General features: G+C 44.2%; 1 protein-coding gene across 2 annotated transcripts in view; it reads left to right on the top strand.

Annotated features, from left to right (window-relative positions):
• The window catches only part of NEMF (nuclear export mediator factor), a 1,733,781-nt gene that overhangs the window by 877,407 nt on the left and 833,549 nt on the right, over positions 1 to 22,825 (top strand). For both annotated transcript variants that reach the window (XM_069637407.1, XM_069637408.1), the window contains one exon: positions 7,722 to 7,784. In XM_069637407.1, the coding sequence (XP_069493508.1) occupies positions 7,722 to 7,784 (63 nt within the window). The remainder of the gene's footprint in view (positions 1 to 7,721; positions 7,785 to 22,825) is intronic.

Here is a 22,825-nt window from a genome sequence, read left to right as displayed (position 1 = left end):
TGCAGAGGTCCAGCAAAATCCTCTGCATTTTCGAAAGTCTTCGACTGATGTGTTGAACTGATCAGACTCGAACCAGACTTAGGGAAGTCTGATGGTGAATAGACTCTAGCCCGATGGAGGGAAGTCTGATGATGTGCTTTGTGTAAAAGCTTGGGGAAGGGATCCCCAAGAAAAAGGACAGGTTCCAGCCCGGCAGAGGGAAGGCTGTAAATTAACTGTGGTATTTGAGCCTGGCAGAGGGAAGCCTCTAATTGAACTGTATACCTCATTTGTGTACAAACTTGGGGAAGGGAACCCCAAGAAAGCGGAGGCTCGAGCCCGACAGAGGGAAGCCTTCATTGTAAACTGTGATACATGAGAAAGACCTACAGACTGTGTTATTTATTTTTAAAAAGGACAGACTTGAGCCCGACTGAGGGAAGTCCGATTGTGAAATAAGGACGAGACCCGGACTCGGTGAGGGAAACCTGAGGGATCTTTTTGAACTTTAAGCTGTAGAAAGATCTGACACACGCTCCTAAGGCGTACCTGAAAGCCAAAGTGTGGCACACTGAAAGAACTGTGTCGCTCACCTATCCTTACCACAAATCCTGCGACCCCGTGCTTTGAACATGAGGAACAGAGATATAGCCAGTTCATAGACGCCATTCTGACATTTATTTTAGAAACACTGTTTTCCTTTGCAAACATCCCTTTTCACATTTGTATATTTAGAGCTCGGGCAAGATTAGGTTTCTTAAGTATAGGCCCCTTTGATGGTCGAGATTACTCCCATCTTAGCTATAGGGCCAGGCAGGAAGTCTCCAACCCGTTCTTAAAATATTAATAAAGGTTTTTGAAATGTACATCACTTGTGTCTAACTGTTGATACCATGCCTTCCTCACATCACCCATCATCATTTTCAGTCCATGGGCTCTCATCAGGATAACATACTACCAAACAACTTGGCCATTCCCATAAATGCATACCGATGCACGGCTGCTGAGAACTTCAGACCTGCACCCATCAACGCTGCCGGTTTTGCATAAGCCTCTGTCACAAACAACCTTACCTAAGCACTGTTTCTGCTTATCTAGTGACTCTTTAAGCTGGCCCTTTGGGGTCATTAACCAGGAGACATGGGGTGTTAAGTGAAGTCAATGTATCACGCTGGGGGCAAGGGGGAGAGTTGGAGCTCTTTGCCAATTTATGTTTAGATTGTAAAGGCTGTGAAGTACTCAACCCTAAAAACAGGAAACATTAACCTAGGTCACACAGGGTCGGGGTGCTTTGGGCAACCCCTGGCATACTGACATAAAGTAGCTATTCGCGAGGTAGGGAAGCATCCCTGGTCCCTAGAACCCCTTCAAAGAGTAGAAGACATTTGACACACTCCTAGGACTAGGAGCGTGTCAAACGTCTTCTAGTCTGTGCTACAACATATATTGCACCTTTCACTGTCTGCTTACCAGAGCAAGTCCCTACATGGTCCTCTTTACCCAGTTCATCACCGTTTGTACTATTGGACACACCTCACTACTCCACTGAGTCTGATCACCCAAATTATCCATCAGTCTTTTTGTGCACAGATACTTTACCCGCAATCAGTAGTCCTCCTAACCTTGCCAGCTGTAAGATGATGAATTTTACAAGTTACCAAAACTTTGCAAATCTTACACCTCAATATGCTCAAATTGGGCACTTCAGGATTCTTCCAAAAGGCGCACCAATCACAATTTAGCCACTTGAAGCCAATGTGTTGCAGAGCATTGAGGCATGGCCGGCAGTACATTTCTACCTGATCCTCCAGCCACCCTGGTGATCAAAGGCACCTTTCCCCTTAACCTACAATGCACACTAATGGTGAAAGGAAGGCGCTATACAATTGACGCATTACATACAAGACTGAAAAACTGGCAATTCCAAACTAGCAGGACCAAGATGTGCCGGTGCCTTCATGAACACCTTTGTGGGGTTGGGGGCGCTATAATACCCGATGAGCCAGGAAACTTTATCAATCTGGCTCAGTGCTGAACAGATATGTCAGGCGTGCCTTAAACTGGGAGCAACTGTCAGAGGGGGCAGGAGGTGGGTTGGTGCCTCCAGAGGACGTCAGGGCAGTGCGGCGGCTCAGAGGAGGATCTAACTAAATGGCCCATTCTTTCAAAGTGGGGATCGGAGGGATACCTGAGATCATGGTGAGTGGAATGAAAGCCACATGAAAAACTCCATTGTGCATCACCTGGGAACCCAGTGAGGAGGAGGCGGAAGGGGGGGGAGAAATAGCACTAAGTTTTTCATGACTGTCAGTCTTCTGATTTTAACAGACCCCCTTCACCTTGGTTCCAGCACTGGTAACTCACCTAAAAGACTTTTAGATCTACACCACCACACCTATCGTAATATTCCTATCCGCATGCTCTGCATACTCGCTAAACTTGCAATGAGAGGGAGACTTAAATCATAAACAGTTTACAAAAAAAAACACAGATATAACCGAGACGCCCAAGGTGGTTGAAAAAGAGAGGCAGAGAGTGAAAGCGAATCTTCAAAAGTGAATGCATGCAAAAACCCCAAAAACATTTAGAAGGTAAAAGGGCAGCATTAAAGGAAAAATGCAAACAAAGTAGAAATGGTAAATGGGGCCCAGAAAGAGAGTGTGTGTGAATAAGAGAAATGGAAAAGCCTTCTAAATAAGATATGCAAGGTCGTTAATAAAGAAAATACTGCATCCCATGTTAGGGAGAATTCTCTGTTTAGGCTGAATTTCCTAACCTAGTGAGTCCCCCAGCAGCTTTGCTGGATTTTTGGGGTTTATTTTTTTCTCCTGCCAAGAGTGAGACTCTTTTACCGTCACTCTTGGACATGATTTGAGTGTGTTTCTTTGGATCTAGATGTGTTTAATGGGCAATGGGGTCTTTTACCCCATAGGGCTTCATGTGTTTTTGTGATCTGTGTTACACAGCACCCTCATTGCAGTGACACGGGGGTGTCCTAGTGACCCCCCAGTATAGACTCCATACCCTGGGACTGACTACTGTCTCCCAGGGCATGTAAAGTCACCATTGACTTTACTAGTCTTAAATTCCGAACAGAACCAGTACAAACCATCATACTGTGGACGTACTGGCTGGCGCAATTAATTTTCCCCAGGGTCTGTTAGTCGAGGGGGCACGTCTCCGTCCCCCCTGATCGAGTTTTGGCTGGTGGCAGTGGATACTACTTTTTATATTCAACCGCGAATATTTTCCTATGGGATTTCCCATTGTTTTAAGCTACTATCTTTATTTAATTATTTACGGTAGCCTCAAACATCGCCGGTTTATTTAATTAATATTAATTCTCCGGTTGGTATTTTTTGCCAAAACTTGATTCTAAAATGGCGTTTTTGTTCTCTTCTGTGACTCCAACCCAAGTCGAGCCCTTTGTTCCACTTTTTGGCGGGCTTCTCCACAGAAGACCTCCAAAGTGGTGCCACTCTGTCTGGGGTACTTAGGCGGGGTGGAGGGGAATGTAGGCACCCTGGACTGAGATGCCTAGGCAACTCAAGTTGCACTCCATCCTGATTGGCCCAAGTGGTGAGCCGGCCGGCTCACCACTTAGCATGTTTGAGTGACAGCTAGGCTGAGAGAATGGGGGTTTGCTGCATAAAAGCAGGGCTTTGGGGACTGGAACTTCAGAAGTCGCCACAGGACCTAAGAATCCGACGAGGAAGAAGCTGTGCCGATCTGCCACGACACCATCACCGGTGGAGCCCTGCTGGACCGTCTCACCACTTTTCCCAACGACAGAGGAGATCTCCCGCCGGAGAGTCTTCTTCCTTTGACTGGTGGGGATAACCAGTTTCACCGTCTTTTCGCCTTCCCGACGTACCTCGTGGCCGCCTTGCCTGTGCCAAGCACCCCGGCAACCGGGACACCACGTTTTACCACGACCGCGAAACAAAGGTACCACCTTTAACCGGAAAACTCCACGGCTGGTTTCTTCCCTGGTAGTGCAACGACCTTCATCTTTCCTCCAAGTCGAGATCATCTCTTCCCCTGGACGACGACGCAACTTGCACCCACTACCAGGAACAACTGCCACCGCTGGAGGATCCTTCCCACTTAAGGTACCGTGTCCCGCCTGGCTTCCCTTGCGACCGACTGTACGGGGTAGATTTAGCCCCTGGCTTTCGAACCTGGGTTAGCCTGGGACACTCTGGCTAAACTTTCCTAAGCCTCTCTAAAATCTTTTTGAACCCTCTGCAAGACTTTCTAAGCCTAGTGTAACTGTGTGATCTTGGGCGCATTTCTGCTCTGCTCTCTCTAAGAGTGGGCCCAGCCTTTGGACTTTGGCTCACCAATGACTTTTGCTCTTCTGCCTTGCTAACAGTTTTCCTGAATCTTAGAGTGGTGTCCCTTTCCATATTCTGTCTTTTTCCCTCCCTTTCTCACAAACTTATTGGAGTGCCATCTAGTTAAGCGCTCACCTCTGTATGAAAATAAGTGGTGTTTTACAGTGACTTATCTGATAAGGAAAAAGGGGTGTATATATTATAATAGTAACTGTTTAGAATATTTTACAATAAGAGTGCTGGAGTGTTTTCAACAGTGTGTTTTTAAATAAATAATTATATACTTTGATACCAAAGCTCTGGTCAGTGTTTGCTTGTATTGTTGTATCTGAGTGCCTATTGTGTATACTTTGCATACTTCCTAACTCTTCTTGAGGGAAGCCTGACTGCTCAGCCACAGCTACCAGGTAAATCTGGGTGGTACAGATTGCTACCAAGTGGGTTTACTGCCAACACCTGTAGTCTTAAACCTTTTGCAGTGGTCCCTAAGGGAACTGCACAGGTTTCTGCCTAACATCCCATCTCTCTGATGAAGTGACTTCCCAGCATATTAGAGTGCTATATGTCCCCTAACGAAGACGTGGTGAAACTACACCTACACATCCGAAACCGGTCGGTCCTGTAACAATTTTGGAAATGTGATCGTGTCCTATTAAACTGCTACTAAGATCCACTCCAAAAAGACAAAAAACATACATTTTTTTAGTACTGTTTATTAATTGGTGTTCATATGAAATTTTGTTCTGGGATTTGTATAAACGGGAATAGAGAGTTGTTGATGAATGATTAAATTAGGATAGATTACCTAATTGGTGTGTGGGAATGATTTGTGTCATCTGCATTTTATAGTTGTCATTTTACCTACATCTAATTGTTGTTCGTTTTTGATTCATTCATGATTCATTTCATTATTCATTTTATATCAACTTAAACAATTTTGATACTGATTTATAAAATGATGTCCTGTTGATCTCCTTTCTGCTAAAGTAAACGTATAGAAGTTGGCAGGAACAGTCAATAATTGAGATGGGGTGGGGGCCTGCGTGTCTCCAGTTTCAACATGATGTTTGGGGGCTCCCTGAGAGGTGATTAGATTGTAATGGAGAAGGAGTAAAACAGCAGTCTGTGAATAGCAGGATATGATCTTGAAAGTGCACTGAAAAGTCCTTGCTGGCAAAGAGGTTTCCCAGAGCAATGCCAGTGGTCCAGATTCATTCAAAACCTTCCACCTATCACTTTTGTGGTTATAGTTTGTCTCACTATGTGAGAGAGGGTATGCCCAGATATGGGCCCCTTGCTCGCTGCGCCATAGGGAACAAAGCTGCACCTCACTGAGGCCCAACAAGACCGAAACATGTCTGGGCTTGCTTGTGTTTCCGTGCAGAGGGGACTTGGCCTAGCAGTTCGGGCTGGGCTGCTACCATTGGTGGCACTACCTGACTGATTTGCATATGGCTGGCCCCCTTTTGCAATGGCGCAGACAGGCTTAAAAACGTTGGTGTGGAAGGTTGCCCAGACCAATGCCAGTGGTCCAGATTCATTCGAAAACTTCCACCCATCACTTTTGCGGTTATGGCAAAGAGAGATTATACAGACAAAATGGGAGAAAAAATGTAACAAGGTGATTGCTGGCTGGATACCCAGAGAGGTTGAGGAAGGTAACGGCGCACATTTAGAATCCAGTAGTTTATAAAAATATGTTGCTCTGTATTTAGATTGCTAACACATGGGCAGGGAGGCGCTACTACATTAGGAGGGTAGTACGAATGTTGTCCAAACAGGTTGAAAGACTAAGACGACGTCCCTGTGTCTGTGCTTATCCAAAATAGCCATCTAAGGTTGTACACTGGACTGTACTCTGAGTGACTATGTTATAACCCTCTCACCCTCGCTATACAACACAGTGGTGAGTGGCCGGGACAGCTATCACCCCCATTGGGGGGCTACAGTGGTTACTCAGCCCCCCGTGTCTGCCCTAAACAGCCCCCAATTTAAAATCCTGTGCTGAGGAGGGTAGCTGTATGATATGAGGGCTGGCTGGTGTACTCAGCGCTGTACCCTTGATGCCCATACCCCCTATTATATCCAACTTGGGGCAATAGTACTGGAGAACATAGGCTGGTGACAGGAGCATAAAGAGGGGGGAACTGGGAAGATACGAGAGGACATTCTGCTGGCTGCCTGTGAGGTGGTTTGCAGGGGCTCGTCAGCCTTTTCAGGGCTCAACGGTTACGTGATGAGATAGTGGTGACAGCCAGCTGTGATATTTACTGCAGCTGAAGTGTGACAGGGGACGCACAGGGGTGAACAAGTCATGGTGGTAGGGACAGAGACCTCTACTGCCTCAGGTAAATAGGTAAGGCAAAAAGGAAAGCAGAAGGTCTTGCTGAGAAAAGGAGGGTGGCAGGGACAAGGAGCATCTGAAGGAGAGGACTGAGCAGAGACAAAATGCAGCCCTTTGAAATAACTAGCCTCTCCTTTGTTCACTCACCAAAGCCTGTAGGATGTGGTGAAAGAAAATGGCTCCTGTGTTTGGGAAAAAGCAGATACCCTACAACCATTCACATCATACTGACATCACTAACACACTAGACATCCAATCAGGTAACACTAGACAAACATCTACGTGCAAGTACATGGACATTTTCAGGGCCATTTTGGAACAAAAAACGTTATCTATAACAGTAAGCTGTTTATTTTAAAACATAGTAAATAAAAAGTAAATAACTTAGCTGCCAAATTCACCACACAATACAAATGCAGGCAAAGGGTGCACAAAGTGTGTGATTTTAGTGGAGATTGGTGGGAATGGGCGGAAAATCACATAGATTTGACATGGGTGGACACATAGCCAAACAACATGTATCCATCTTCATATGTCATCTCCATTGAAAAGCATTACAGACCCTCATTCAAAGCCTTTATTTGAAGCTCTTATGTTAAAGCTCTTATTTTAATGACAATAGTTTAGGCTTAAACGTAGCTCTTTCAGCGCCAACTAAGCCACAACTAAAAATACATTTAATAAAATGACACCTGCTGATTACTTAAATGCCTTTCATTCATTCTTTTTGACTCCCTTCCTTCTTCCCTTTCCTTGCTGTATGGTTTCCACATTTCCTATCTCACCAGCTTTCGGAAGATTTTAGTCTTTTGTATGTAAGTGCATTACAAGCAATGCCAAGAATAATTAAATCTCCTCTCAGATGGAAATTGTGACAGCTAGACAAATCCAATTTGTGAGTGATTAGTCATTCCCCACCTTTCTGTCTGGCTGAATCTTTCAACAGTTCCATCATCTTTGCTGTAAATTGCAATGGGCCATGCATACTTGTGTAAAATTGAAAGTGAGATACTTGACTCTTGCTCTCTAATTTTAATGAATCTGTGTTGATCTTTGTTTAGGTGATGTGTATGTTCACGCTGATTTGCATGGTGCAACCAGTTGTGTCATCAAGAACCCCACAGGTAACCATTTTGGATCGGTTGTTTGCATTTAGTAGAACTATAATTCAAATCTGAAAAATTTTGTTTTCCAAAAAAAAAAGTGTTTAATTTTGTTTCTGAGGGTGTTAGGGTAAAGCATATTTATTATTGTATCTTCGAAATAAGTGGGAACACCTTGGTTCATGATTCTGATGTGCACGAAAATGCTCCCCTGTAGAATATTTTTAATCATCACCCTGCATTCTGGAGCTTAGATGGCCGATTACAGCCAGAGTCTGAGGTAGGGCAATGGATTGTTACCATCACTGTTCACCAAACCTGGGGGCGATTGCTATTCACCCATTGGGTCTCACTCTATGATGCAGATACTTGAAAGAAATGTAATGAGAAAGGGGCTCTGCATTAAAAGGCAAGCAAAATGGGCAGTTCAAAAAGGAATACCTCCCTTTTCTATTTCCATTCCGGTGATGGTGAGGGAGTGCAGCCGTTTCGGAAGACAGGAGGCCAGACTTGACCAGGTAAGAGGGGTAGAGTGGGAAAGGTAGAGCTGGGGCAAGGGATTCCTTGGGGGCTGGTGGTATGGTGAGGCAGCAGTGGGATTCTGGGCAAAAATAAAAGTGAGCAACAGGCGTGGGAGGGTTGGGAGGGGTTGCTCGGGTGATTGAGGGAACACAGCAGTCACTGCCAAATTCTGCCCTATTCGCTACCGCCTGATTGGCCGGATGCACTCACCAGGCATGTGAATAATGCATACTTTTACTACAACCGATTCCTAATCTATGAAAAACACCTCTGTCAATCGGACCAGAAAGTCTTCAAACAGCCATTTGATAGTAACACTCAGCTCCACGGTAGGCTCTATCATGTCTGCATCATGCCAATGCGCCAGTAGTGATATCACCTGTACATACACCCAAAGCTGCTGGTGTCATTTTCCTTAGTTCCTTTTTTCTGCTGTCATGGTCAAGAACTTTTAGCATAAGTCAGCATTTTTGTGTGTTTTTGGGCAGCTGTCTCCTTTGAAATTGTTTTTTTTAGTACTGGAAATTTTGTGGCAGATCCATGTATATCCCCAACCATGCCTTCTTTTGCCATGCTACGGTAAAGACCCTGGCAGGGAATGTAGGTTCTGTTGTTCGATAACCCTAAAGCCGTGAGGCCTTAACCAACAATTCTGGAGAAATCTGCTTCAGAGAAGACCCAAAAGTCTGTACTGGATACACCAGTCCCATAGCACTCTTCAAGTTTGAAGTCAAAAGTAGAGAAGAAGAAAAAGAAAAACAAACACAATCGCACCAGAAGTAAATCTGCTTCCTCTTTGATTCACTCTTCTTCCTGTAGGAAGAGAAGCTGAAGGTTTCGATACTGTTGGTCGGAACCAGACAACACTGCTCTCCAGTTGATTCAGATGAGTGCCAGACCTTCCTTCCCCATTTGCTCCTCTACACCGGAAGAATGTATATAGGTTTTGAGTGTTTTCGCAGAGGTCCCTTCAAGTCTCGCTTAGGCATGCCCAAGTGCTTGAAATTGAGCTTGGCACAAGAAGAGCCATTGTCACTGATGTTATCAGGCCCTGCCTTCATCTTTCTCACTGCCATTGAACACTGCATCCACGAAGCTTGTGTTAGAGGATCCTGCCCGCGTCTGAACAAGAAGAGTCAAGCTTAATGCGCCATGATAGCCTTGGTTCCGTTTTCCGATTCATGGATATTTGTGGTGCGATGGATGAGGGAGATGAGGAAGACTTATCATTTGGGCTACAACATGGAAGTTCTTTGAGGGCAACTGCTCTGGCTCAGGAGCTAGTGCTTGAAGGGCAAGCAAACCTTACACTTATGCAATTGGATGAAGACTTGAGGGAAGCTAGTGACTTTGATATTGGTCAGAATGCAATTGAATGAGAAGAGACGCAGCCTAGAGTTATATTGCAGTTTTTATTTAAATATGATGCCACGATGAATGGGAGGGTGAAGCTAGATTTTCTGCCACCTTATGCCCAAAACTGATGCCAGTCACTCAGTCCGTGAGGCCAAGCCCTGATGTATGTGCAGTGAGTGGTCCTTTCGAGTAACAAGCTGGGAGCAAACGGGTCCAGTGAGATGCAAGACCAATCCGCAGCAAGTGTGAGGATACCAGGTAGGGTGTGAGTTCGCCAGCAGGTGTTGGTGAGGAGCGGGACGCAAAAGAGAGAAGTATAGGGGTGCACAGACAAGTTAAATAAAGGTTTGAGAGTGGAAGGATTGTGAATAAGAATGTATCAACAAGAAATAGTGTGCAAATGTTATACTAAGACTTCTGGTGCAATCGGGCTGTCGTCACAAGGCCACTTGGGACAGAGAAAACCAAACAAATCCAAAGCTGTGTATTGCTACCCAGCAAGCCCAGATGCACTCAACAGGGACAATAAGTACCCTCTATTTTAAATAAAAATTCATTTAAACATTTGGCGCCAACAGGGCGTAAATTCTACGGTGTACAAGCACCGCCTAAGTTTCTCTAGTTTCCAAAAGAAAATGTCATTACACAATTTAACGGTGTTAATAAGGATAAATTGTAAACACAGGTGTAAAATGAATGGAACAATCAGAACCAAGACATTAGAGTTAACTTTTGGATTTTAATCCTCTTAATCCAATAAATCGTACATGAATAAACAAAAAGTAGTACGATCAGTGTACTCTATTTACATATGGAGAGAGCACTTGTGGGTGTTCCATATAACACAAGTAGGAACAAACGGCGTAGATAGAAAACAGCTTGTATAGAGCAGCACAATTGCAGATCTGTATAGCAGTTTACAGTTTACAAAGCTCTAAATGCATAGGTTCAACCATTCAACAATTTACAAATGAAGTCTCATATTTAGATATAGCAAATGAGGCCGACGCGTTTCGGTTCAAAGAACCATCTTCAGGGGATAGACTTCATTTTTCATATTCATAACCATTAAGTCATAGCACAGTCTCCGTGGAGTAGTAAAAGAAACAAGATTTTTTAGTAGAACTCTTCAGTTTGTAAGAAATCCATTATCAAAGTGAAAAGAGTCAAAGTCACTAACCTTGCTGATACAAGAGCCGAGACACAGAAAAGAAATCCAGTCAAAAAGCAATGGGTAGCCGAATGCCACAGATTGCTAGGATATCTGTGGGGGTAAGATCAAAAGACCATCCATTTAGAAAAGCCAAATGGCTAACAGTTCATAGTAGAACAATCAAGTAGAAAAGTAAACGGGCGGCAAAAGTACCAAATTAGGGGCGATATAAGTGCAGTAACAAATGAAGGCCCATACATGCAAACCGTAACGAGTAACGGAGGTAGAGACATCAAGTAAGCCACACATGTGGAGAAATGCATGAAGTTTAGGGGTAGCTGCACACCAACTCGAAAAGTGTACATCAGAAACGAGCACACTAATACAGTCAGCAAATCTCTTCAGAGCGAGTAACGTGAACCGGGATATTCCGAGTGTGACAAGTAATAGAGGGAAACAGATAGCTTACCTTCGGATGCGTGAGAAACCAGATCATCTCGCCGCAGCCGTGCGCGCGAATTGACTCTGTTCACACAATCCAAACACAAGCGTCGCCTTGGTAAAGTCGCGCATGCGCGTGAATGCACCAAGGGCGACATCCATCTTGGTATGGGAAAAACCGAGTGTGGCGTAACCATGGAGGAGATGAAACAAACTACAGTGACAATGTCACCGAGACAGAGCGGTCAGTGGGCCGGGCAGTATCGCATTGGAGGAAAACAAAGGGATGCAAAATAAGTCATCAGGAAGGTATGGAAAGAGTGTAAAGGGAACGCGCGCGTGGGGGCAGCAACCATAGCTCAGAGGAACTACAGGGTGCCCCCACGGCACGGAGGTAAACACAGTTCAAAGATCTATCAGAAGCCGTCAGCCAGCAAGTGTAAAAGGCAACACATAGGTCTAAGGTCCAACTAGGAACGGAAGCAGCAAGAGATACAACTAGTGGGGTCTAAACCCAATAAACAAATCAAGTGGAGCAAAGTAATCACACAATGTATAAAAAGCGTGAAGGGATCCTTAGAAAGGATGGGCGCGGGCAAAGGTACAGCATCCTGACCCACAACTAAAGCAAAGGCTAAAAAGATGACTAGACAGCTAACATCAGTCAGGGAGGAACTATGGTCATCGGGCGAGTAAAAAGATAAAATCAACCACAAGAAGGGGCAAAGAGAGTCACCTTGAAGCGATGGAATAAGTACAACAGTCCGCCATGTGAAAAGTCCATGTTCAGATGGTGCATGTTGTCAGATTTGAGACATAACAATATTCATGAACAGAAAGGGTAGGCGGTGCTATTAAGATGACATGTTATTGACATGTTATTACGAGCAAAGCATACCAATAAACAGTTTTCCAAAACACATAAATTTACACAAAACACATAAGGTCGAATTCGGTATTCATGCCACGTGGGCTCAACGAGTCCAACACTTCAATCCACAAAATCTCCCGTTGCAACAGTTTACGCTGCACATCACCTCCCCTGCTTCCTGCTGTGATTTGCTCCAAGATAACACATTTCAATTGTGCAATGGTTTGCCGTGCTTCAGTAAAGTGTAGTGATAATGGTGACTTGAGACTCTTAGTACGAATATTCGATTTGTGTTCAGACCATCTAACTTTAACTTTTCTGGTGGTCATGCCTACGTAGTATAACCCACATGGACATTTTAAAGCATAAATAACATTTTGAGCATCACATGTGCACGAGTGTTTGAGAAAAATGGGTTTACCAGAGTGGGGGTGTGATATGCTGTTGCCTTTAATGATGTTACCGCAATGTTGGCAATTGTAACATGGAATGGTACCCTTAAACACTTTCTGTGGACTAGAAGATGGAATTTCAGCTTTGACAAGGCTCTTGCGTAATGACCTACTATTCCTGTAGGCAAAAGTTGGAGGTTCATGAAACAGTTGCTGTAATTGTGGATCCATTCTAAACATGCTCCAGTTATTTTTGATGACCCTCTTAATCTTCATGCTCTGCATGGAATAGGTAGTCACGTAAACCAGTGCTTCGCCCGACTTGGGTGGTTTTGGAGTCAGTAATGTCTCTCTCCCAGTGCTTCTGACTTTGTTTGCGACTTCAGTGATCTTCAGCTGGTCATACCCCCTCGATGAAAATTTAGTTTCCAATAGCCGTGATTGGCCTTCATACTCGGCAGTCTCCGAGATAATCCTTCTGTAACGCAAAAATTGGCTAAACGGGACGCTATCAACAGTTCTCTTAGGATGAAAGCTTGTGGCAAGCAACAGGCTATTTCTATCTGTCTTCTTGGTGTAGATTCTTGTCTCAAGAGTGTTGTTACTGGCATATATCTCCACATCCAGAAAGTGGATGGCAGTATCACTTGTCTCTGTGGTGAATTTAATATGAGGATGAATCGAGTTCATCATTTCGTAAAAGTTTTGCAATTCTTCTTCCGGGCCGGACCAGATTCCAAAAATATCATCAATGTATCTCAAATACAGTGGCAGATGCCTCATCCATCTTGGTGAACTGAGAATATTTTCATGTTCAAGGTAGTACATGTAGGTGTTGGCATAGCATGGTGCCATTGCTGCCCCCATGCTAGTACCGGATATCTGAAGGAAGAAATGATCTTGGAATTTAAAAAAATTGTTCGTAAGCACTAATTTTAATAAAGTTAGTACAAACAGTCTGTCTCCTTGACATTGCTCTGATTGAAGTAGGAGCCATTCAGTTGCTTCAAGACCTGCTTCGTGTGTGATGTTAGTATAGAGAGATGTCACGTCCATGGTGAACATCACATCTCTTCCTTTGACGAATTGCACATTTTTTAGTTTGTGTAAAAAGTGCATAGTGTCTTTTACGTAAGTCTTAGATTCCTGTATGAGAGGTTGCAGAATTTTGTCCAAGTATTGGGCCAATGGTTCAAGGAGACTTGCAGTGGCAGCTATAATGGGACGTCCAGGTGGATTTGCCAGTCTCTTGTGTATCTTAGGAAGTATATAAATAACTGGCATGATGGGATGTTTGTTTTCAAGAAACAGACGTGTCTTTTCTAAGATGACATCATTGGCTTCCGCCTCATCCAGTATCCCCTTGATAAGGGATCTTACTGCTTCAGTAGGATTCAGGGGTACTTCCATATATGTTTCTTGGTCATCCAGTTGGCGTTCAATTTCGTTGATGTAGTCCTGTTTATTCATAAGAACTAACGCACCTCCCTTATCCGCTGGTTTGAAAATGATGGTTTGATTATCAAGGAGATTTTTAAGTGTCTGACGTTCTCTCACAGTAAAGTTGCCTTGTGTGTTATTTTTGAATTGAATTTTCTTCAAATCCTGTAATACAGTTTTCTCAAAGATAGAAAGGATATGATTCTGAACCGGAGGGTTGAAGTGACTCTTAGGTTTCAATTCAAGAAATTTGTGTGGTTCCGTAGTGATTACATCCTCATCTTGTGAATCAAAGAAGACTTTAAGTCTTAGCTTTCTCATTAGTTTGAAAAAGTCTATTTTTTCGCGGAGCAGAGTGCTATTGTTGTTGGGAACAAACGATAACCCTTTCTTTAGGACTTGTAATTCCATTTTCGATAACTGGTATGCTGAAATATTGACAATCAATGTTTCTTTGTCGTTTTTTTCCGTTGTGGGTTTTTTCTTCTGTCCTCTTCTGATTGGCCTTTTTCTAAAAAAGGCGAAGCGTTAGCTGCTGGTTCTTCTGTAGTGGGACCAGGGACGGTCTCACTGCTCTGCCCTGGGAGAACTTCAAGCTCAGCGCTTGAGACGTCGGATGAGGTGTTTTCTGCCAATTGTTGGCCTGGTTCCCGTGGGTTGTTGAAGTTGGGTTTATTGGAGAAGTGTCCGTAGTATGCCTGCCAACTATACACGATATCAAGCTTATAATCCTGAGTGTCACGTCTAAATTTCCTAATTTTCTTAATTTCAAGTTCTTGTTTGAAATTAGCCAATTTTTGATTTGTTTCTTCTAGAATTTGTTTGAGTTGGTCCGCCGTGTATCCCTTGCTCAGAGAGGTTTTCAGCCCTTCTATATCTTCATTGAGGTTTGTTAGGGAATGCGCTAGTTCTTCAATTGTCAAAAGTATAAGATCAAGTGAACACTTGTTTAGAATTTGGTGCCAACGTTTGACGAATGCTGGATTCTCCTTGCAGAGTGTTGGCTCTAAACTGACACGTAAGCCCCTAGGTATTCTCTTGGCAGTATAATACTGAGCCAAGGTGGATGCATGGAGTTTAAGGTTGATCTCCCTTCGTATTTTCCATTCCAATTGTCGTATCAAAGCTTCTGGTTTATCAGTTGTTATGATCTCCGCTCCTGCGGATTTAATCAGACCTAATATCTTGAGGGCTTCCTCTTCACTAAAGGCAAGAGTTTCAGCTCTGTTGTCTGTGGTCTGATCAATTCTAGAAAAGAACATATTAAAGTCCTGTAAGGATAGTAAGGTATGGTAGTAAAATAAAGAATAGGATAGTCAATCAGTGCGTGCAACCCCTCAGGAATGGCCAATGAGGATAAAGCAAAAGAGAGAAGTATAGGGGTGCACAGACAAGTTAAATAAAGGTTTGAGAGTGGAAGGATTGTGAATAAGAATGTATCAACAAGAAATAGTGTGCAAATGTTATACAAAGACTTCTGGTGCAATCGGGCTGTCGTCACAAGGCCACTTGGGACAGAGAAAACCAAACAAATCCAAAGCTGTGTATTGCTACCCAGCAAGCCCAGATGCACTCAACAGGGACAATAAGTACCCTCTATTTTAAATCAAAATTCATTTAAACATTTGGCGCCAACAGGGCGTAAATTCTACGGTGTACAAGCACCGCCTAAGTTTCTCTAGTTTCCAAAAGAAAATGTCATTACACAATTTAACGGTGTTAATAAGGATAAATTGTAAACACAGGTGTAAAATGAATGGAACAATCAGAACCAAGACATTAGAGTTAACTTTTGGATTTTAATCCTCTTAATCCAATAAATCGTACATGAATAAACAAAAAGTAGTACGATCAGTGTACTCTATTTACATATGGAGAGAGCACTTGTGGGTGTTCCATATAACACAAGTAGGAACAAACGGCGTAGATAGAAAACAGCTTGTATAGAGCAGCACAATTGCAAATCTGTATAGCAGTTTACAGTTTACAGTTTACAAAGCTCTAAATGCATAGGTTCAACCATTCAACAATTTACAAATGAAGTCTCATATTTAGATATAACAAACGAGGCCGACGCGTTTCGGTTCAAAGAACCATCTTCAGGGGATAGACTTCATTTTTCATATTCATAACCATTAAGTCATAGCACAGTCTCTGTGGAGTAGTAAAAGAAACAAGATTTTTCAGTAGAACTCTTCAGTTTGTAAGAGGAGCGGGACGCAGACAGCAGGGTAGGCAGGGTGGTTCACAATTGGAACCGCTGCTTTTAGTAGTGATGCTCTGAAACATTGAATGCTGCTTGCTTAGAATCAAGTGGACTGTGCCCTTCTGGGTAACGTCCCAGTGGTTCACATAGACTCCACCCTTAAATGTTTTGCATGCTGTCAGGCAGCTTCATTGTCTGGACCCTTGCCCTGCCTGCTTCCTGTTACATAGACCAGAGAGAAAGCACTGCGGCTTCTGTCATGTCCGCTCCTGGAAATCCCTACCCATGTTGTGAGATAGCCATGCTTTACGTCTCTGTGTTATGGCCTTATTTCGGATTGTTTTGCAAGGGCAGTGAACACATATTGCTTGTCTGCTACATCTATAGAAAGCGGGGCCCATGTCATCAAAGACATTCTTCAGCACATGGTCTGGCTGCTACAGCAAGGAACAATGCCCTCTTTTTCTCACTTTTGAGTATCCTCCACTTTCTGCTGGTCTTCAACAGTGTTCGGACTACTTTTCCCCAGTGAAACTCATCTAGGTCTCATGGGGGCATGACTCTTATGGCCCCCGAGGGTGAGCGCTGCTGCCAATGTGCCACTTAGTCTGACATTTCTACTGCTTTTGGGTGGTAGCAGTGACCTGTAGCATAGTGGCTGCATGAAGTATTGCCATTTTGGTTCACAGGCATCTTTTTCTTCCTGGAGGCTTCCATAATGGAGCCTCTAGTGTTGTGAAATCCAGTTGCCAGATAACTGCTTTTTTACCTATGAGCATAAGTGGGCGGAGACCGGAAATGGACATCTAGGTTAATTTTTCTCACATGAGCTCCAGCCAAGAGCTCACAAAGAAATCTATGGGGTTTGTCTGTGTGATTGTAGGGGATGGCTGTCTGGATTCAATTGGAATCCACGTCACCCGAGTACCCAGGAGAGAATTTCTGCAATTGTTTGTGTGTGATGGTATAACACATGGCTCAAAGAATTCTTCAACACCCAGAGATGGTTCAAGGTATTTTATTAAATAATTCAGCAGGGCACTATGGCCTCTAAAAGCACCAATCCCTTCCTATCCCAGGTGTCCCTACTTCCAGTTTAGTATACCCTGCAGTTTCTCCATACTGCTCGGAGAGGAAACCTAATGGCCAATGCCTTATCTTTCTAAACTTCTACAGAGACCTCCTAGACTAACCTTGCAATGTTAGTGTTGTTAGTTGACTAAAAGGGATTTTAGGGGGTGCCTTTCAGTCTCTCTCACTCCCCCTCCCCTTCCTGCTCTCCCTCCGGTTCTCTCTCGGTCTCACCCTCTTTCCCTCTCCCCCCTCCCATTCTCTTACTACCCCTTGTGTCGTTCTCCTCTGTCCCTCTGATCTATCTCACTCCGTCTACCATTTGCCTCCACCCTCCATTGTTACGGTTCCATGTCTTAAAAATGCTGCAAAAATGGCTGTGAATACAAAATATTGCAGCAAAAATGGTGTGGTTTTTTGCACCACAATCATGTAAATGATGCGGGGTCACCCCTGCAACCCCAGACCCATTATACCATTTAAGAGGAGCGGGGGGCACCCCCCGCAACCCTCGCTCCCCTTATATGGTATAATGGGGTACACATTTACCGGATCAAACCACAGTATTTTTGCCGCAATATTTTTTACTGGATACCATTTTGCCGCAATTTTATTACCCGATACCATTGTTACTTCTCCCTCGTCCACACTCCTACTCCTTCCGTCCCTCCCTTTTAAATAGCAGCTTAAGCACTGTGTGATGAATTTGATGGATTTCCCAGCAGTGACCTCCCATGTGGCCAGGGGAAGGTAGCCGCTACCTGATCCTGACCCTTTGGGTGGGTGGCTATATGAGGGGGGATCACATGGGGGGACAACTTCCGGGGAGGTGTTATGACTTCATCAGGTGTGACATGGTATTGCATCTTTCCTTGAAGATAACCCTCCCATGTCTATTCTCATACCTCTAATCCCCCCGCCGATGAAGAGTAGGGAAAGCCTTTTCACCAGACCTGTAGGCCAACCTTCCGACTTTGGCCTGCCTTGTGAAACTTAAGAAACCACCTTCTCCAGCTCCAGTTATCAATCATCCAGTACTGATAAGCCATTTAAAATCATTGAAAATACTTATCCAAGTTTTTCAAACCATTCATCAGCAATGGACTTCTTTTCAAGGAAGAGGGGTCGAGCAATACAGAGCGAGAGTTCACAAGCCCAGTGAGCGCTCTAGTTGTTGCTCGCATACATCTGTGCACTGGAAATTTAAGGAGCAGAAGCAGAGAGTTGATGGCGGTTGCTGTTGGCGAGAGAAAGCTGCACCTCTCAGCGAGGCTCGAGGAACCGAAAAGCTTAGACACAGGTGTTGGAGCCAGGCGGCTCACCGACCAAGAAGAAAGTAGCTGCTGCATGAGCAGGCGACGCTGCGTGAGAACCAGGAGCCAGAGAGAGAATCCTGGGCATTGGCAGGTGACAGAAAGCAGCCCTTAAATTATCGGAACGTGGAGCAAAGCAGCCATGTCTAGTGGAAGCCGCGAGAGATGGGAGAGCGAAGAGTAAGCGGTCGCAAGAAGGAAGTCGGTGGAGTACCTTCACTGGCTGAACACAAGAGAGCCTAGGAACGCTAACAAGAGCCAGTGAGTCCACCAAAACACAGCAGGAGCATCTGGCGTATCGTTGACCGCTCCAAATGCAAATAATCATAAATAATGCAACAGAAAGAGAAAAGGTGAAAAGACTGACTGTAAAAGGGGGAATTGAAATACAAACAAGACCCCTGCAAATATGTGAATGTATGCAGTGCAAGTACATGGGAAACCCGAACAGAATAATATATCAAGAGGATATATCATTCAACCAAGTAGATGTATAACCTTTGGAGAGGGTAGAGATCCCGAATGAACAGAAGTTGTGGCAGGAGATTATACCAGGCAATTGCAAGTGTGTGAATACAAGAAGTCCTGAGAAGAAATATCAGGACTGTGTTGACCAAAAGAAAAGGAGCCACAACCTGGCAAAAAAATATACTAGGAATCCTGAAAGAGACAGGATTACAAAGCCAAACAATCTTGTGTGCCAGTGTTATTGTAAGCCAAGAAAGACACAAGAGACTGTTGTTCGTGAAGAACTTTTGTGTTGAAGAGGAATCCAGGGGAAGGGGATCGCCCCCTGGAGCAAGGACCTTTTCTCCTTGAAGAACTTTTGTGTTTGAGACTTTTATTCCTCCTTTACAAACACTTTTTGAAACCACCCAAGGTTAAAGACATTTCCATTTTCACCTTCGAGTTTAGTTTATAGTTTGGGGGTCAGAATAGAACTTTGGACATGGCACAGTTTCATTTTGGAAATTCTGACACGGACAGATCCTTCATTTTTGGTTAAGGTAGGGAAATTCCTCTTTGAGCAGGGTCAGAGAGGCATTTTCCCAGTCCATTTATTTTCAATGAAAGTCTTTAACCAAAATCATGGCTAACTTGTGTCTGAGTTTCATTCCTCCCACCCGCCACTTTTCTCCTCTGTGAACTACTGTGAGACAGCAATGGTGGCCCATGAATTGTATAGTCCAAGTTAGTTTTAGGGGGCCTTGGCATTGCTTCCCCCATTGCTTCCCCCAAGAAAGGGGTCATCTCTGATGGGGTTTTATAAAGTGCCTGGTGGTTTAATTTTTTTTGTGGCTTCAATGCAGCACTCACTGCACTGGAGAGCGATGTGCGGCAGGCACAATCGCCATTTACGCTTTAAATTCTTCCCATGCAGCTTCTCTCAGTATCCCTGTTGAGTGACTCTGGCACTGGAATGTTGATCACATGAGAAGCTGGTGGGCTGTTTTCTTGCTGCTGGTCTCCTTTTGTGGTGGTATTCCCACTGCATCTGAAACAAAGAGAACAAACGTGGTCTGCATGTGTTTCAAGAGGCATGGCATGCTGTAAGTGGGTACTATTGAAGCATAAAGAAGCAGCGGGGCGGACTGCTGCAATTGGGTCACTTAAAAGCCAATATCCCCCTCTGAGTCAGGACTGGCTCTGGGGTCCACCCTGGTAATCCTCCCAACCCAGGCTGAGAGGGGTTCCTATTCCCTTGTGACAAGGTCAGCAGTAACCTTACCTTGTCACACACTTCCATCATTTCTTCCAAATCACCGTCATCATGGCCACTACCTATCTTTCCCCAGATGTTATTTGGGCCCTTCTCTGCTCCCGAGTTTACTTGTTTCTGGCTAACATGTGGATCTGGCCCTGAAACTCTTTTTGGGGGTTTATGGTCATTGCATCGAATTCCTTGCATCGACATGCATTTGCATCAAAATGTTTCCATCTAAACAATGTCCATCTAATGCACTTATTTTTCTTTTTCTTTTTCTTCTTTTTTTTCTTCCCCCAACCCCTGTTTTTTACCCTTTAGAATGCACCTGAACAAAAATTAATGCTCCCCCCCAAATATGCATTCGATGGAAATGTTTAGATGGAAACATTTCGATGGAATGGCATTAGATCCAATGACCAGATACCCTTTTTGGGTTATTGGTAGGAAATATGTCTGCAGGCTCCAAAGACATAGCACTTGGTTGTGAAGTTCATCCACGGTTTTCTGGGCGGTCGTGTCCTACTATCCTATCTCTGGACACACACAGATTCAAACCCAAATACATCGGACTGTATGCCATCCAACAGGTAATAAATCTGGTAGCGTTCCATCTACGGCTTCCACAGCACTTAAAAATACATCCTGTCTTTCACGTGGCATTATTACAACCATTTTATTCCTCAAATCGACACAAAAATACATACCCCAGAACTCCACCAGTGAGGGGGAAGTCAAAGGAGGAATACATGTTTTTCCATATAGTGGATTACAGGTGGCAGAAGAAAAAACTATATTTACTGGATTGAGAAGGTTATGGCCTGGAGATACAAAATGGGAACCTGCATCTAATTTGAATTCCCTTCTTTTGCTATGAGAATTTCATGCAAAGTGCCCTCACAACCCAGACCCCTGAGGAGACGGTTTTGGAGGGGACCAACTGCTAGGAAACCCCTCCGGCTGGTCCGACTCACACTTCAGCGTCTCTACCATCCCATTTCCTGGTTCCTGTGCCCAAGATGGCCGCTGCACAGGAGAGCACCAGGCAAAGAGCTGTGACAGAGATAACGCGAAACCGCCTCACTTCCGGTAGTCATGCTAAAAATGCTACAGAGTCCATGCAGGAGAACGGCATGCTGAGACACTGGGCAGGTGTTTGTGAGGGGCTTCAGCATGCAGCATGGCTAGGGAGCCGTGTCTCCAAGGAGCTGGAATTCAGCAGCCTGCATCCTGCTAGTAGCCTTCGGGGTAATGCTAGTTTCCTTTGGACGTGTGCCGGTCCCAAGGGTATCTGAGGGGCAGGTGATGAGACCCTGACCTCAACCCTGTACATCCAGAAGGACCGCTTGTCAGTGCAAAGCTACCCAGTGAGCGAGGGAGAAACTCAGGAATGTGCATCTGACTGAAGCAGAGCAGGAGAAAGAGACAGTTTAAAGTAGCACAGAGTGGAAAGTGAGAACGTGTTCGAAGAACCGAAAGCGAAAGAAAGGTATTTGGAAGTGGCGCTAGCGGTATGGAAGAAAAGTAATTGGAAAGAAAGGTATAAAGACTTTTTTTGCAAAGGGTGCAAAGTGTGCACAGTGAAGCGAGGACAGTGTAACTAGTGTGCAGGCAGCACGGGAAAAATATGGATAAGTGCAAAGGTGCACGTAAGGAAAAGAAAGTATGTGAGGTGTGCAAGAGGCACGATCGGAAGGTAAAGGAAGGTGCAAGAGTGCACAGTGGAAAACCAGGAACAGAAAAGGAAAGGTGCAAGTGTGCAGGAGAAATAATCAAGTTGAAGAAAAAAGGAAGAAGAAGGAATAAAGAGAGGAGGTTACAGATCAGAGTGGTCATGCCTAGAAGGAGCAAAGAACCAGACGGTTTTGAAAGTCTCCGATTGTAACCCTCCGACAAGTGTAATGTGTGTGAAAGAACTGTGAATGGAAAGAAAGGGCTATCCTGACTAATTAGAAACTGAAGAGGGGCTGAAGCTTGAGGAGGAGAACCCTGAGAGGCCTAACAAAGTGGAATACCTGTTATGTTTGTCACATTGAAAGAAAAGAAATGCACATCCTGACAGAAATTAATTTGTATTAGAAACTGAAAAGGTGCCTGAGCTTGGGGAAGGAAACCCTGAGAGGCCTAACCAAGTTGAAGACTGGTTGTTTTGCAGTGTTGGAAGGATTGAAGCTTGGGAAAGGGGATCCGGAGAAGCATCAAGAGGAACTGTTAGATTTTTTTGTGGGGTTTGGAATTTGAACAATTTGAGGCTTGGGGAAGGGAGCTCCAAGGAGCCAAAGACACAAAAATATTGCAAGGGCTCTGTGGAGAAGGTCGAACAAACAGTGCTTTTTGATTGAACTCATCTTTGTGACATTGACCAAGCTACACCTGGTAAGAAGACAACCCGAATCACAGTTTTTCCTTTTTAAAGACTTCCTATCACATTTTCGTAGAGAGCTAGGGCAAGCATAGGTTTAGACACAGAGTTTTAATTTGGACTATTAGACATCAACAGCATTTAGAAACATCAGTTAAGGGAACCATCCCTTTAGAGGTAGTGCCAGTTAGGTATTACACCAACCCAGGAACCTTAGTAATTAAAGGTTT

This window comes from Ambystoma mexicanum, chromosome 14 (genome assembly GCF_040938575.1).
Source record: "Ambystoma mexicanum isolate Mex_15411 chromosome 14, UKY_AmexF1_1, whole genome shotgun sequence".
Lineage (NCBI taxonomy): Eukaryota > Metazoa > Chordata > Amphibia > Caudata > Ambystomatidae > Ambystoma > Ambystoma mexicanum.
This window is presented reverse-complemented; position numbering and strand designations above follow the sequence as displayed.